Source organism: Rattus norvegicus, chromosome 10 (assembly GCF_036323735.1).
Source record: "Rattus norvegicus strain BN/NHsdMcwi chromosome 10, GRCr8, whole genome shotgun sequence".
NCBI classification, from domain to species: Eukaryota; Metazoa; Chordata; class Mammalia; order Rodentia; family Muridae; genus Rattus; species Rattus norvegicus.
Window position 1 is genome coordinate 35667860 of NC_086028.1, and position 16825 is coordinate 35684684.

At 50.8% G+C, this 16825-nt stretch overlaps 1 protein-coding gene across 1 annotated transcript; it reads left to right on the forward strand.

Moving 5' to 3' along the window:
• Positions 1-1143: 1143 nt before the first annotated feature.
• On the forward strand, positions 1144-15870 carry Grm6 (glutamate metabotropic receptor 6). The gene is made up of 10 exons (NM_022920.2): positions 1144-1793; positions 3428-3644; positions 4184-4319; positions 5804-5958; positions 6960-7100; positions 7202-7402; positions 8403-8548; positions 8637-9260; positions 12413-12724; positions 14029-15870. The coding sequence occupies exons 1-10, from the start codon at positions 1308-1310 to the stop codon at positions 14224-14226; spliced, it is 2616 nt and encodes an 871-aa protein (NP_075209.1). The 5' UTR covers positions 1144-1307; the 3' UTR covers positions 14227-15870.
• The last annotated feature ends 955 nt before the right edge of the window (positions 15871-16825 follow it).

A 16825-nucleotide genomic window follows, 5' to 3' on the forward strand; every position in this document is an offset into this window, starting at 1 on the left:
TATGCACCATGTCTCATGTTTGGTCTGAAGCCAAACAGGAGAAAACTCTGGTGTCATTCACACACACACACACACACACACACACACACACACACACTCATACACACACATGATAGATAAGTGAATACATATACAAATATTTTAAAAGAGGAAAGGTTCTAGTAGTCAGTACAGAGAGTGAGAATGGCAGGAAGACAGGAGGGTTTCAAGAACGTAGTGGGCAGGGTAGGAATAAGCTACGTTTGGAGAACAGCATCTAGGTACAGAAATGCAGAACACAGTGAGACAAGAAAGGACAGTGTCAGAGCACCTGCAACTCTCTCGTCAGGAGAGGGCGTTCTAGAGACACCTGTGTACTCTCCCTGAAGCCTGATGCAGCCAGAGAGGAAGCCTGCCTCTCAGTCAGATAATACACGGTTTCACAACCTGTCAGACCACCTTGCAGAAGAAACTGGACCCCAACGACTTGGCTAGGCATGTCCTTTTCTGTTTAAACTCAAGTCTCTGAAGACCACCTGGGGGGGTCCCTGGGCCTCTTTGTTCCTCCTCTCAGTGTGGCTGGACACGTTGTGTAAATCTCTTATCTCCAACTATTTTCTGTCTCTTTAATTGGCATATTGAGGATGAGTGGCCAAGCTTATTGGTGTTGCTGGATCAGACACAATTTTTTTTTTTTTTTTTTTGGTTCTTTTTTTCGGAGCTGGGGACCGAACCCAGGGCCTTGCGCTTCCTAGGTAAGCGCTCTACCACTGAGCTAAATCCCCAGCCCCGGATCAGACACAATTTAAAGACTGTTTAGGGAAGAAACAGACCCAGGGAGCCAGAGAGGCCGAGAGAGAAGAGAGCCCTTCCTCCACTCTCAAGCTCTGGAGGGGGTCTCTGCCCTCATCCTCATCCCTCCCCAGAATCCTTAAATCCTCTAGGCTGGAGCTCTGATTTTACAGCTGTCACAGATTCGTCCTACTAACCAGAGGTTGGCTCAGGTAAGCACCACTGGGGAGGTAGCCTAGAGTGCGCTGGGGTGGGCCCAGAGGAAGAGGTACCCAGAACTGGGGGGGGGGGGAGCAGGACGGGAGGGGTAATGAGGATCATCGACGGGGGACTTTTCAGGAAAAATGAGAGCAACTCTCTGGAGGCCTGGGAGAGGCGACTGAGTTGCTGGTGCGCGAGTCACCAAGTCACCAACTTTTCCTGTGCTCTCGGTGTCTGGCCAGATTCCCGAAGTGTCAGCAGAGCACGGGGTGACTCCTTCGTCTACCGGTGCTCAAGACCTCCCGGTAACTTTCTTTCCCGCAGTCCAGGAGCAGATGGGGAGGCTCCCGGTGCTGCTGCTATGGCTAGCCTGGTGGTTGTCGCAGGCAGGCATAGCCTGCGGTGCCGGCTCCGTGCGCCTGGCCGGCGGCCTGACGCTGGGCGGACTATTCCCAGTGCACGCGCGGGGAGCCGCTGGACGCGCGTGCGGGGCGCTGAAGAAAGAGCAAGGCGTGCACCGGCTGGAAGCGATGCTCTACGCGCTGGACCGCGTCAACGCTGACCCGGAGCTGCTGCCCGGCGTGCGGCTGGGCGCGCGGCTGCTCGACACCTGCTCGCGGGACACCTACGCTTTGGAGCAGGCGCTGAGCTTCGTGCAGGCGCTCATCCGAGGCCGCGGAGACGGCGACGAGGCCAGTGTGCGCTGCCCTGGGGGAGTTCCCCCGCTGCGCTCCGCGCCTCCAGAGCGCGTGGTGGCGGTGGTGGGAGCCTCGGCTAGCTCCGTGTCCATCATGGTGGCCAACGTCTTGCGCCTGTTTGCGGTGAGGGCGGGCGTCTACCACCGGTCTTCCCTCCCAGGTGGCCGATACCTTTACTAACTTCTGGAAGAATCTGTTTTAATCTCTCCAGCTCAACCAGTTTAAAAAGCTATGTCCACAGGGGCGGATCAATTCCTCAGACTGGCTGGTCTGGCATCTTTGTGTGAAGGGTGTCCCTTTCCCCAGCAGCCTGTGTCCTGGACCAGCTTGACTAATGGCAGATTGGATCTAGTTCCCACTTATCCACTCATTCGGGTTCTGCTGACACCTTGTACAATCTTGCTAGGTGCTCCCGCCTCTGAGCACCCCTAGGTGATAAAGAAATTTAGATTTCAAGGGAACTAGGCCCTTCTTTAGAAGCCCCAGGAAGTGGCCCTGAGCTACCCCAGGAAGCAGAGAGTACTGAGGGGTGGGGTGCCACTCCTTTAAAAAAAAATCTCCATTTAAATTTTATTTCAAAATGCTTGCCTTTAAGCCTTTCTGGTGCCTTTAATCCCTTCTGGTGTGCGGGGGTGGGGGGTGGGGGTGGGGTGGGGATCGCGTTGGGGTGGGGGGGACTCTTAAAGACGTCCAGAGCTCCCTCCCCCTTTCTATACTGCTTATCAGCAAGGCTCTGCATCTTCTTCATCGAAAGGGGGCATTGTGTTCTTTGCAGTCTGGACACCTCAGGATCCAAGGATTGGAGTGCCTCTGGAGAGGGCGTTTCTAGAGAAGCAGAAGGCTTTCTCTGCCCGCTTTCCTCTGATTTTTGCTTTCTTGTTTATCTCCTTCTGTCTCCCTGACACTCTCTAGCTAAGCCTCACCCCTCCTTCATCTCTTTCCCTTTCCTCCCATTTTCCTATTCCTTTTCCCACTCCTCTTTGCTGACACCACATTCACCCAGTCCTAGAATAGCCTCAACCTGCCTTTCCTGGATGCAAAGGCCACACCAGGGCTGCCTGCTGGTCCCTCTTTATCTCCTGAAGGGCCATCTGCTATCTGTTCTAATGCAGATCAGCTTCCCGCCCAAGTCATTCAGCCTCCTTTTCCTGTTTTCTCAGCTGTATCCCCCACTCCCACTTTCTTGTAGCTTATGGCTCAGTCCCATAATCCCTGCTGTTAATCTATCTGATGGTCATAGATCAAACCTAGTTTCGATCAAGCCTTCCCACTGGACTGTCTAGCCTGAATCTCCAGCTCTAATCTGCTCTGATCCTAGCAGGGGGCTACCACTGACAAAGACTGGCTCTCCCTCTGGGAAATAGGGTCAACAGAACACCCTTTCCCCTAGAGCAGGGCAGACTTTCCCTAAGCTCCAGGATCCTCTTCATCTTGTAGCCTTTGCAACTATCAGTGGTGAGCCTGCTCTAAGCCCCTCCAATCTTCCAGACACCAGATTGCATTCACAGATAGCCCACTAGCCCCAAACATTTAACTTGTGTGTGTGTGTGTGTGTGTGTGTGTGTGTGTGTGTGTGTGTGTGTCCTTCAACTCTCCCCTTCCATCGTTCTATCCCTCATCTGTAGTCCAGGTCCCTATTATCCCCTCCAAAGCTACTTCCAACTTGTCTGTGACTTATCCATGTCTTGAGTCCCCAATGCCATCCTGGTTTTTAGACTCTCCAGTCACAGCCTAGCTGTCTGTCCTTCCTGCTTCAGATACCCCAGATCAGCTATGCCTCCACAGCCCCAGAGCTCAGTGACTCCACACGCTATGACTTCTTCTCCCGAGTGGTGCCTCCTGACTCCTACCAGGCCCAGGCCATGGTGGACATTGTGCGGGCACTGGGATGGAATTACGTGTCTACATTGGCCTCTGAGGGCAACTATGGCGAGAGCGGGGTTGAGGCCTTTGTGCAGATTTCCCGTGAGGCTGGTGAGTTGGGAGTTGGCACGGGGGTTCCAGGCAACAGTCAGTTAACTAAGGGGAGAGCCAGGATTCGAGGGATGGGACATAGACAGAGGGAGGGGGTCTCTGTAGCCAGACAGGACAGTGCTCCAGGAGGGTGAGGTCCCTTTAAAGCTGTTCTGCATTCCTAATGCTGAGACCCTTTAATACAGTTCCTCATGTTGTGACCCCATCCACTGAATTATTTTTATTACTACTTCATAACTGTTATTCTGCTACTGTTATGAATTGTGATGTAAATATCTGTGTTTTCTGATGGTTTTAGGTGACCCCTGTGAAAGGGGTCGTGACCCATAGGTTGAGAACTGTTACTTTAAAGGATTCGGGTCATGTTTATGGTCCCCTCAGTAGGGTCCTGGCAAGCTCTCTACCCTCCAAACTCCATAATTAACCCCTACCCAGGGTTTAAGTCACGTCCTTGTAGCATATAGTCACAGAAGTGGCAGGCAGGTGGGTGTGAGAGTGTAGCTGAGACGAGGGTTGACTTTGGTATCCCTGCCATCCAGGAGGTGTCTGTATTGCCCAGTCAATAAAGATTCCCAGGGAGCCAAAGCCGGGAGAGTTCCACAAAGTGATCCGGAGGCTCATGGAGACACCCAACGCCCGTGGCATCATCATCTTTGCCAATGAGGATGACATCAGGTGGGACAGGTGGCACACTCGGTCACCATGTGTATGCTTCAATGTTCTTCCCAAGAGACCTATGCTTCCTCACTCCCAGCCATGAGCAACTCCTCTCCCTAAGCTCTTCCTGTCGCCATCTGGAGTCTTCTGTTCTGGGAATGAGACAGGCCTGACTGGCTGAAGATGCCCCGGGCCTGGCCTAGGAAACCCAGGAAAACATGACTATTTTTGTTGTTCACTGCGGGAGAGGGAACTGGTAGGCAGACCCAAGAACAGAAAATGTACCATGAGGGACACTGCCCCTGTAAACCCTGACCTACGTTATCCTAAGCCAGCCCAGGCTCTTATCCAGCCGGGGAAGTTGGGTATGACATTGGTAGAGGGATTTGTGGATAGAATGGCTTCTGAGTGCCCTGGCATTCCCCAGAGAAGCTCTCTGCATTAATCCATTGTTACTATAATAAGATATCCAAGTCAGGGTAACTTTTTAGGAAAAGACATATTTTTAACATAAACTTTTGGAGGCTGAAAGTCCAGGCAGTGCAGAGGGCCTACCTTGCGCCACGTGTTGGCAAATGTTAAAATGGAAGGAGGGAGTAAGAGAAGGAGAGAGTGCATGGTGAGAGGGAACATCAGAAAGCAGAGAACCAGAGTCAGAGTTCACTCTTGTATAATTACTTACTTTCACGGAATTACCTCACTCCTCCCAAGGTCAAGAGCAATATCCCCAGTGACCCAACAACCTTGCACTTAAGCCACACCTCTTTCTTTTTTCTTCTCTCTCTCTCTCTCTCTCTCTCTCTCTCTCTCTCTCTCTCTCTCTCTCTGAGACAGGGCCTTGCTGTGTATCCCTGAACTTGCTATGTGGACCAAGCTGGCCTCCTAAGTGCTGGGGTTAAAGACATTCAATGTCAAGACCAGCTTACAGGCTCCACTTCTTAAAGGTCACATCACCTCCCAGCATTTACACTGAGGAGCAAGTTTCCACCAGATAGATACACTCAAAGCCAATGCAAACCATAGTGTCATCTGAGGGCCAGTGTAGAGTGGGTTAGAGTGGGCAGAGGGCTGGGAAGGCGGCTCAGCCAGTACAGTGCCTGCTACACAAGCATGAAGACCTGAGTTCAACCCCAGTGACATGCTACTCATAATCCCAGACTGGGGAGGCAGAGATAGAAGGATCCTTAGGGCTCCTTGGCCAGCCAGCCTACCCTCATGAGAAGCTCCAGGGCACTGAAGTAATCTTGTCTGAAATAAATAAATACATAAATAATAAGTAAGGTGTAGAGGCCACCTAAAGTTGACCTCTGGTCACCACACACACATATACATACAACACACACACACACACACACTCATGCACATAGTGGGCAGAGCCCTGATAAACAGGGATGTGATGATTGATATGGAGAAGGATGCAGGGATACAGGATGGGAGGTGGCTAAGATCGAACTGGAGGAAGATCCTAGGTTGTAACTCACTTCCAGTTCTGTTCCTACCAGGAGGGTCTTGGAGGCAACACGCCAGGCCAACCTGACTGGCCACTTCCTGTGGGTTGGCTCAGACAGCTGGGGATCCAAGATCTCTCCCATCTTGAACCTAGAGGAAGAGGCTGTGGGGGCCATCACTATCTTGCCCAAAAGGGCTTCAATCGACGGTAAGTCCCCCACTCCACTCATCCTCCCAAATGCTTCCTGTTTGGGATGCTCATTTCCACATGTGTCTATCAGGTACCGCTCTCTTCCAGGAGTCCCACATGCTGTGTAACTCTGAGATTCTGTAGTCTCATCCCAGCAAACAGTGTTTGAATGAGGCCTATGAGGGAAAGGACACTCCGCTCAGAGTCCAAAGCAAAGAGCCCCAGTGTTTTGCTGTTGTTTTAAAATTCTATGCATATGGTTTTGGTTGTACCAAAGGTGATTTAGGTGGGAAGGTTGGCAGGAGAGAAACCAAGAATGTGGGACAGACTGTCTTTCTGATCCAAGTGATGAAGTGAGGCAGGCCTACCTTGTCTGTCTCCCTGTCAGCTCCATTCCTACCTGGGAGCACTGAGAAGAATCCACCAGTGAGGGTTCACTTTGCGAGGGCTTTTCTCGGTTCTCTGAATAAGGAACTAAAACTGCAGCCTTGACAGCACGCTTCAGGGACCCAGTAGAAGATGCACTCTGCCTCTCACAGGCTTCCAGCATTTGTGGGGTGCCCACCTTCACACCCTTTCTTTTAGCTAGAATGCTAAAGAATTGTCCAGAGGACAAACTGGTCCGAGGAGAGTGCTAGCAGTCAAGGCATTTCATCTGAAGAGATCTGGAAGTGGGTGGTACCAGTGTGGAGCGGTGAGGCAATGGTCTTCTCAGAGCCTTGGATTCTAGTTAGTATGTGTGTGCATGTGTGCATGTGGAGGCCTGAGGTTGACTTCAGGAATCATCCTCAATTCTTTTCCCACCTTATTCATTGAGGCAGCGTCTCTGGGTCCGACCCAGAGATCACCGCTATGGTTAGTCTTTCTAGCCAGTGTGCTCTGGGAATTCCCCTGTCTCTGCCTTCAGAATCGAGTTCTTGGTCACAGGGCCACTCCTGGAAACACAGTGGGCCAATGGCCAAAGGACGTAAGAGAAGCACAACACCTGGCCAGATGGTCCCCACCCTCCTGCCTCCTAGGATTTGACCAATACTTCATGACTCGTTCCTTGGAGAACAACCGCAGAAACATCTGGTTTGCCGAGTTCTGGGAAGAGAATTTTAACTGCAAACTAACCAGCTCCGGTGGCCAGTCAGATGATTCCACCCGGAAATGCACAGGTGAGCACTAACCGGGATGGGGAAGGTGACGGGGAGAAGGTGGGGAGTTCAGGTTCGGTGTCTAGGGGCCAGGCATACTTCCTCTGGGCCTCCTAGGACAGGTGAGGAACGCATCGGCCAGGACTCCGCCTATGAGCAGGAGGGGAAGGTGCAGTTCGTGATAGACGCTGTGTACGCCATTGCTCACGCTCTGCATAGCATGCACCAAGCGCTCTGCCCAGGCCACACAGGTCTGTGCCCAGCCATGGAGCCTACTGATGGCCGGACGCTGCTGCACTACATCCGAGCAGTCCGCTTCAATGGTGAGTGGGTGCCTGGCCCCACAGGGTGGGAAAGCCAGTCTCCATGGGTTGATTGGCAGTCCATCAGCGGGAAAAGGGGCCGGATGGAAGAGAATATACCAAGACGGGTCCCTGCAGCTTTGAACCGAGTGTAGACCTCTGCTTTTTAACCCTCCAGGGGCTTCACCTTCAGAACCAATTTGCAAAACTCAGTGTTGAGGGACTGCTCTTTGATTCATCTACCTGGACCTCACAAGTCACTTAGAACTTCCTGTCCACTGCAGGTAGCTGTTAGAAGACCCAGGTTCAGTGGTGCGCCTGGGGCCCAGTACAGACCCCAGGAAGAACCCTGCTGTGGATGCACAGCCCACTCTGAGTCATAGGCTTCCAAAGGGAGCCAGGCTCTGAGCTACTGGAGCAAAAGGCATGGGTCTGACATGTTCCCTGCACCAATAGAAGCTGTGTAAGGTCCAGGGCCTAAGGGATGGATCTGAATGGACCTGTGTGTATGTGGCGTGTGGGAGTTGAGAGTATTATTATTATAATTATTATTATTATTATTATTATTATTATTATTATTTTCAGCTACTATACTGCATAAAACTGTACACTCTCTACCAGATATTTGGGATGCCTGCTATTTTGGTTTTGTGACACGTGTGCATCTGTGCACACCTGTGGAGGGACAGCAGGCCTTCTCTGTCACTCCTCACCACCTTATTATTTTGAGGCAGGGTCTCTCGCTAAAACTAGAACTAGGTTGGGGGCCAGCAAGACCCAGCAATCCTCCTGCCCCTGAGCCCTAGGAGTGAGTGCTGAGATCTGAACTCAGGCTCCCACGCTTGAGCTGCAAGGGCTGCTCCCCCACTGAGCCATCTCCAGCTCTGAGGAGGCATGTTTTGTCCCATGCCCTTCTCATGGCTGCCAGACAGCATTTATCTCCTGCTGTGAGGCAATGATCATTGCTAATGAGTGATGCTGATTGTCCTGACCAGAGCCTGTCTAGTTCTTCTTCCCGTAGGTAGTGCAGGAACCCCAGTGATGTTCAATGAGAATGGAGATGCCCCCGGGCGCTATGACATCTTCCAGTACCAGGCAACCAACGGAAGCGCCAGCAGCGGCGGGTACCAGGCCGTGGGCCAATGGGCAGAGGCCCTTAGACTGGATGTAGGTGGCGTGGGCCAAGCTGCAGGTGGAGGTGAAGGGCTCTGAACTCCTGGCGGTAGAGGTCAGCAGCCTGTGTTTATCTGTCCAGATGGAAGTTCTACGGTGGTCAGGCGACCCCCATGAAGTGCCCCCTTCTCAGTGCAGCCTCCCCTGCGGGCCCGGTGAACGGAAAAAGATGGTGAAGGGTGTCCCCTGCTGTTGGCACTGTGAGGCCTGCGACGGGTACCGCTTCCAGGTGGACGAGTTCACATGCGAGGCCTGCCCAGGGGACATGAGGCCCACCCCCAACCACACTGGTTGCCGTCCCACACCCGTGGTGCGCCTGACCTGGTCCTCTCCATGGGCAGCTCTGCCCCTTCTCCTGGCTGTCCTGGGCATCATGGCTACCACCACCATTATGGCCACCTTCATGCGACACAATGACACTCCCATAGTCCGCGCCTCTGGCCGTGAGCTTAGCTACGTGCTGCTCACTGGCATCTTCCTGATCTACGCCATCACCTTCCTCATGGTAGCCGAGCCTTGTGCAGCCATCTGTGCTGCCCGCAGACTCTTGCTTGGCTTGGGCACCACGCTCAGCTACTCAGCCCTGCTCACCAAGACCAACCGCATCTACCGCATCTTTGAGCAAGGGAAGCGCTCTGTCACACCACCACCCTTCATCAGCCCCACTTCGCAACTAGTCATCACCTTCGGCCTCACCTCCCTGCAGGTGGGTCCCCAGATTCCCCAGTAACATGGCGAGTGAATAAGGGGTGCACAAAGTCCTCCACCTTCAAACTCAGAGAATAAGAGACCAGGGGTGCAGTTCATTTAGCAGAGGGATTTCTTAACATGATAAACCCCTAGGTTTGATTCCCCCAGTGCGGCATAAACCCAGCACGGTGACACAAACCTGTTATACCAGCACTCAGGAGGTGGAAGTAGGAGGAGCAGAAGTTCAAAGCCACTCTTGGCATATAGCAGTTTTCAGACCCCTTGTGGTAAGTGCAAATCTTTAAACGCAACACTTGGGAGATAGAGCACTCTATGGTGTACATAGAGTGTTCTAGGCCAGCTTGGACTACATTGTGAGTCTCTCTCCTCTCTCTCTCTCTCTCTCTCTCTCTCTCTCTCTCTCTCTCTCTCTCCCTCCCTCCCTCCCTCCCCTTCCCTCTCTCTCTCTCTCTCTCTCTCTCTCTCTCTCTGTCTCCCCCCCCCTCCAGAGAAGAGACTTTATTGAGGCATCTTTTCCCATTTCGGATCCAGTGTTTAAAAATCAAAAGGACAGGTCAAATGTGGTGGTCCATGACTTTAATCCCAGCACTTGGGAGGCAGAGGCAGGAGGATCTCTGAGAGGCTGGGACCAGCCAGGATGACACAGCGAGGGCGTTGAAATAACCAACAGAACACAGCACCCTCTTTTTCTTCAGGGTTGAGAGCTACTCACGTTTAAAACGCTGTTTCCACTGCTGAGTCTGTAGAGGAAACTGGGCACCCGTCTGTCTGACCGTGCTGTCATCTACTTCCGTTAGCCAAGCGTCCCCACAGCCCGACTCGCATGTATCCCAGAGGCCGCAGTCACTGTGGGGGTGCAGCATTCATTCCGCAGGGCCAGCATCTCATGGTGCAAGGGGCATTAACAATTGAGGTTCAGAGTTCCCACGGGGGTTCTCCTGAGACGTTACTCTTACAGTCTTGGACAGACTCCTCAGACTGGATGTTTTCTATGGAGAGAGAACTAAGAGGTGAATGACTTGACATAGAGTCTGTGGTGGCTGGTGTGACAGTGTGTACCCAGCCATGCTCTCTGGATGCTGTTACAGCCTGGCCTCTGTTGACAAGACACATTCTCCTGGGCAGATGAGTCCTTCCTCCTTCTGGCTTTGCACTCCCATGTTCATTCCCACCCATGACTTTGGTTCGTGCACTGGACTCTCTATATTTAGAAGATTCTGGATCTTTCTGAGCATCCTGAGAAGGAGCTCCAACACTGCCCTCACTCATTGGACGGAGATACTTAGAGGAGATTCTGTGCTCCCCTAACTCCCTCAGATTCATCTGTCTTGCCTCATGAATTTGGACGCCTCAGACCTTCAGCTCTTCTAGATGTTTGTATCAATGGATATGTAGTGGTATTTCATTGCCTACCCCCCCCCCATTTTTTTTTGAGATAGAGTCTCTCTATGCAACCCTGTGGGCCTGAAACTCATCCTGTAGACCAGGCTGGCCTTGAACCCATAGAGATCTACCTGCTTCTGTCTCTGAAGTGCCGGGATTAAAGTCATGGCCACTGCATGCACCTTCCTTGCTCCTTCAATTTACCTACGGGTAACAAGTGGTGTAAGTGGACCCTGGAGTCTCCTCTTCATTATCTGTTCTTATCCATTGCTCGCCTTTTCTTTTTCCTCTTATTTCATAGAGGCTTGTTACAGCCTGGGTTGCAGATTCTGGAGCAGTCACATGGGCTGTGGCTTCAGTATGAGTATATGCTGTGGTTACTGATCCTCCTGTCAGCCTCAGGACCTAGTTTGTTTTGAGTGACTTTTCCCCTACCCTAGGAGAAGTGTCCAGTGTTGCTGGGCTGGTTAGATGGGATGGATTTATTCCACTCGGCCCTAGTTGCTGAAGCTGCTACTGCAGCGTTCCCTCTGAGTGCACACATTACCGTAAGGATCCTGCTCTAATTTCTCTGCTGTTGCTGTGAGAAACGCCATGACTAAAATGCCTCCTGGTCATAGTACATCTGTACTATGTACATAGTACATTGGTTGAGCGAAGTCAATGTGGGAACCATGGAAGAACACTGCTTACTGGCTGGCTACCAAAATCACATTCAGTTTTTTCTTATGAGTCCAGTCTACCTGCCTAGGGAGGGTACCACCCGCGGCAGGCTGGGCCCTCCTACATCTATCAGCAATCCGAAAAAAATGTCCCCACAGAATGCCAACAGGCCAGTTTGATGGAGGCAACTCTTTGATTGAGGTCCTTTTTTCAGAGGACATGACACTGGATGATAGCTGACTAGATTTCAGTCCCACCCACACATTCATCTGGCAGTCTTGCACAGGGAACAACCCGTACTAACCCATGGGTCGGCCCCTTCAGGGTCTCACCTTTATGTAGACATCTTGATTCCTATCCCTCAGTTTCCTTTGGCTCAGGGTCTGTCTGTTGTCACTAGGAAGTAGCCGAAACTCCCTTCTCCCTGTTAGGGCCTGGGTGTTAGCCTCAGTTCACATTCTGACCACTACACAGGCTGTTTCTCTGGCCTGTGGTGTGGGTATATTTGCTTCACTACACATTTACCCACAAGCTCATGGTATTCTGTTCACAGTTCCCTAGTTTTGGAGAGGGAAGGGGGTCCCTGGTAACCAGCTTTGTCAAGTTGCAAGCTGATGCTATCTTGCCTGTGGGGTGGCTTGGGCGTGTAGGCAGAACAGCCCTCTGGGGACTGGTCCTTATTGGTGGCACCTGCATTAGCTGTTTCCCTTCATGTCCTGATATATGGGTTCTCCATTCTGCATCTGGAGAAACTGAGGCTGAGAAGAAGGTTCTAGAACCTTGAAGGTGCACAGGGGCACGGCATTGCTGTTAAAAGTTCAGTGCAGGCTGGTCTGGTGGCTGCTTACCCACCCAGCCCTAGTGGGGTTGGTTGGTCCACATGTGCCTTGAGCACATCTGTCCACTCTGCCCACCCCATCACAGGTAAGAACACACCTCTGGATGATTCTACTTCATGGAGAGTATTTTACGACTGAGCATCCAACCCAATAGGCCAAGAATATCACGGGGAATGGAACCTGCCAGAGACCTGGGTGATGGGCTGGAACAGACTTGCCAGTAGAAGAGAACGTGTCCCTGACACTGTGTTGGTTCCCACAGGTGGTGGGAGTGATAGCATGGCTGGGGGCCCAGCCTCCACACAGCGTGATTGACTACGAGGAGCAGAGGACGGTGGACCCCGAGCAGGCCAGGGGTGTGCTCAAGTGTGATATGTCTGATCTGTCCCTCATTGGTTGCCTGGGCTACAGTCTCCTGCTCATGGTCACGTGTACAGTGTATGCCATCAAGGCCCGAGGTGTGCCTGAGACCTTCAATGAGGCCAAGCCCATCGGCTTCACCATGTACACCACCTGTATTATCTGGCTGGCTTTTGTTCCCATCTTCTTTGGTACCGCCCAGTCAGCTGAGAAGGTAACTGGGTGCCCCACACTTTTCCTATCCACTCTTCACTCCCTACTGAAGGTCTGGATTGTCCAGGAGCTGGGCCACCGATTCTGAGTGACTGTGGGTTGACCACACTCAATTGTCTCCCTCGGAGCCCTGTGCCTGTTCGTCCAGCCATTCTTCTCGCCCTCCGTTCACTCACTGCTCTTCTAGTGCTCCTCCTAACTGCTCAACCTCCCTGCTTCCTTTTTCTCTTCCTTTTGATTTCTTCCTCATTAATCTACTGGCCAAGTGCTTGTCTTCCTCTGGTCACTTATTCGGGACTATAGAACATTCGTTCACCTGCGCCCTCTTTTTGTGAGTTATCCAGTCCCGTTTGAATGCCTTGTCTATTCCCTCATTTCTATATTTGAAAACAGGTTCAATCGTTTACTCATTAATACCTTCTGGCTCTTTAGGAGTGGGACCCTTTTCCCAAGCCACCCTCCTCCTTTTTGGTAATTAGAAAACATTTTGTGTGTGTGTGCGTGCGTGTATGTGTGTGTATGCATGTGTGTGTGTGTAGGTATATGTGTGTGTGCATGTATGTGTGTGCATGTGTGTGTGCTTGTGTGTGTGCATGTGTATGTGCTTGTGTGTACGTGTGTGTGTGTGTGTGTGTGTGTGTGTGTGTGTGTGTGTGTGTGTATCATATGCAGGCAGGTGCCCTTGGAGGCCAGGAAAGGGCACAAGATCCCCTAGAACTGGGGTTACAGGTAGTTGTAAGCTGTCTAGTTTTCCCCGAACCCCTGTCCTCTACAAGAGCAGCAAGTGCTCTTAACTGCTAAGTCATCTGCCCACTCTCTTACCCCCTTTTTAATGAAAAATTTAAATGTTTATGGCTTCTCCATGTGTCTTGGTGTGTGTGTGTATAAGCATCTGCGTGTGTGCCACAGTCCAAACTGTGTAGATTGTAAGACAACTTTTGGGAGTCTAACTCGGGTTTACAGACTTGCGGGCAAGTGCCTTGACACCTCTCCAGACTCTCTTCCTTTTTACTAGTCCACTCAGTCTGTCGTTGCATCTTCCTGCCCTCACCAGACCCACACTGTGATGTCTAACTTTTCCTTCTTTCCGATTTTCACTCTCTTGACTAAAGTAACTCACCTGCTGTTTATAGGTGGTGGTGGTGGGGAGGAAGGAGGGGGAGAGGAGGGGAGAGAGAGAGAGAGAGAGAGAGGGAGGGAGAGAAAGAGAGAGAGGGAGAGAGAGAGAGAGAGAGAGAGAGAGAGAGAGAGAGAGAGAGAGAGAGATATCAGCATTAAGTTTGGTCTTGTTCCCTCCTTGCTTAGATCTACATCCAAACCACCACACTAACTGTGTCACTGAGCCTGAGCGCATCAGTGTCCCTCGGCATGCTCTACGTGCCCAAAACCTACGTCATCCTGTTCCATCCAGAGCAGAACGTACAGAAGCGGAAGCGCAGCCTCAAGAAGACCTCCACGATGGCAGCCCCACCCCAGAACGAGAACGCAGAGGACGCCAAGTAGCAAGGTTGAGTGTGGGTGCCACAGGTTGCTCCCTGCCCTTTCTCTGCTTCTCCTGGCTTCAAAGTGGAAGCTGTGAAAGATCCACAGAGACCATCGGAGGCCAGGAATGTGTAAAGACCATGCCCATGGTCTTTTCCGAAGGAAAAAGCTAAACCCCGACCACGCTGGACTTGTGCTTTCCTGGGCACGCCAACCACATCATTCTGCCCCTCCGACCCACTGTAAGAAATACTGCTTCCAGGAATCTTCCTGAAGAGAGACGAAACTGACACCTTCTGGGCAGGCATTCAAAACCATAGTGAAGCCAGGGCTTGGCCAGGTTGGGATAAGATTTATCTTGATCCAACACTACAACCTAGGGGCTGGCCAGGGTGTCTGTCAGAATGTGTAAACCCCAACAAGAAATCCAGGATTAGAGCTGGGTGGGGGGTGCAATCACCACAATAGGAAACTTAGAGGTCTGAATTTGGGGAAATACTTCCCTGAGCAGAGCCTGTATGAGGGTTCTGGGAACTGAGTGTGAGCCTGCAGCAGAGAGAGGAGCAGTACAGGGAACTGGGGCAGGCTTCTGTGAGGTCGCTTCCCTTGTGGTCTTTTCCCCAGGGTCATCCAAAAGATTGGACAGTTTTTCTCTGCTGTGTATGTTTCCATAGATTACTCCAACTTGAAGAAATGCCAACACATTACAGTGGGTAAGAGATGGTAAGGTATAGCTAGACTTTGGTCAGAGTGTCCATGAATTGTCTTGTTTCTGCACTTAAGAGTTGTTGTTGTTGTTGTTGTTGTTGTTGTTATTATTATTATTATTATTATTATTATTATTATTATTATTATTATCATTATCTAGAGTGAGGGTCTCACTATGTAACTCTGGCTGTCCTAGAACTTACTATGTAGACCAGGTTGGCCATGAACTCACAGAGATCTGCTGGCTTCTGCCTCCCAAGTGCTGGGATCAAAGGTGTGTGTCACTATGCCCAGCTTAAAATTTTAATTACTAGGATGAGCACAAAAGCTCCCCTGCATAGAGTCTTGGAGCGCCCACCTGAAAGGTGGTGGAGGCATGTGGAGGGACTCATGGGAACACCATGCACGGGCTTTAGTTTTGACTATTAGTTTTACAGAGCTGGTTTTTAGTTAGGGAACTTTTCTTTCGTCGTTTTTTGTTGTTGTTTCGTTGTTTGGGTTTTTTTTTCATTTGTTTGTTTTAATGTATAGAGCTAAATGCTTTAATTTATTGTGAATTCTCCAGTATTTAAGGTACAGAACTAAGTTTTGAAAGTATGCTAGCTACACTTCAATGGACAGATGCTCCAAGGTGTAATGAGCTTTGATCTTGAGATGTAATACTTTACTTAGTATCTTAAAGGCAACAGGCTTCTCTCTAGAACATCTCTGCTGTTCCGCTCTTCCTCACTTGCTGTGTTCCCGGTTTCCCACGGTGCAAAGCACAGCTCAGCATTTACTGCTGAGTGAGCTCTGATGCTCCGTTCTGAGGCTTCTGTGCTATGTCAACCCTCAAAGTGTGAAATGTGTTCTCCCGGGAGAGCCTTGTCCACGTGACCGTCTGCATGGTGTTTTTCTCCTCTGGGATCTCTTCTAGAGTCGGTGAGCCAAGGTCTGAATAAAGGTTTTCTTGCACTTACCATTCTTTGTGTTTCTGATATGCAGTGAGTTGTGGGTTTTGACTTCTAGTTGAAAGCTTTCTCTTTCTTCTCCTCTCCTCTCCTCTCCTCTCCTCTCCTCTCCTCTCCTCTCCTCTCCTCCCTCCCTCCCTCTCTCCCTCCCTCTCTTTTTGCATCCATATGGTTTTTGCAGACTTCAACTAAGAAAGATTCTTAGTGTTTTCTAGAATGCACTTAACAGATTCAGCTCAGGTTACTGACTAGAATCCTGGCTTCCTGCCAAAGCCCCTACTTCCTGTCATCTGGTGGGAATTCCTTAATACACAACGGCTTCCACCTTCCTCCTACCAGCTCTCTCTTAAGCATTCTATTGTTGACGCTCCCCATATCACAACCAATTTCGTATAGAGCAGTAGGTCCTCTGTTTGTTGGGAACCTTTCATATTTAATGTAACAATGAGGTTCCTTTCCGTTTGGAATTCTGTGGTGTATCCAAGTTGTGACTTTGACAAGGGGTGGTATCTCATCTCCTCCTGAGATTCCCCCACTTGGTTCTTTCTTCTTTTTTCTCTTCGTGTTCATTGGAGGACTGGCAACTCCTTAAGAGTCTCCTCCATAGCTTTGAATTACCAGATAACTGGTCAATCAAATGGAAATAAAGTTTTATGTTTTTCTCTTCAGATTTGTGAATCTTGTAAGGGGGTTCTATTAGTCTTGAGAAAGAGATGAGCGAATGAATATAATTTCACGAGCTACGGCTGAGGAAGATAAGCCCAGAGAAAGGGAGACTGCAGTCCCCCTCCTAGGCTGTCACTAAGATAAGGAGACTGTCACCCTGACGCAGGCTTCAGCCCCAGTGGAGTACCTGCCATCTGGAGGTGGCACCTTTGCCATTAACAGAAAGATGAACTTAGGGATGTGATGACTTTCAAGCTGGACACTTGGGAGGCCGAGGCACGACGATCAGCTTGTCT

Excerpts from the sequence above, each read along its gene's own strand:
- Grm6 (NM_022920.2), top strand. The coding sequence starts at position 1,308 with ATGGGGAGGCTCCCGGTGCTGCTGCTATGGCTAGCCTGGTGGTTGTCG. Across the intron at positions 4,320-5,803 it reads GCCAATGAGGATGACATCAG|GAGGGTCTTGGAGGCAACAC; the intron begins GTGGGACAGGTG and ends TGTTCCTACCAG. Across the intron at positions 5,959-6,959 it reads CAAAAGGGCTTCAATCGACG|GATTTGACCAATACTTCATG; the intron begins GTAAGTCCCCCA and ends CCTGCCTCCTAG.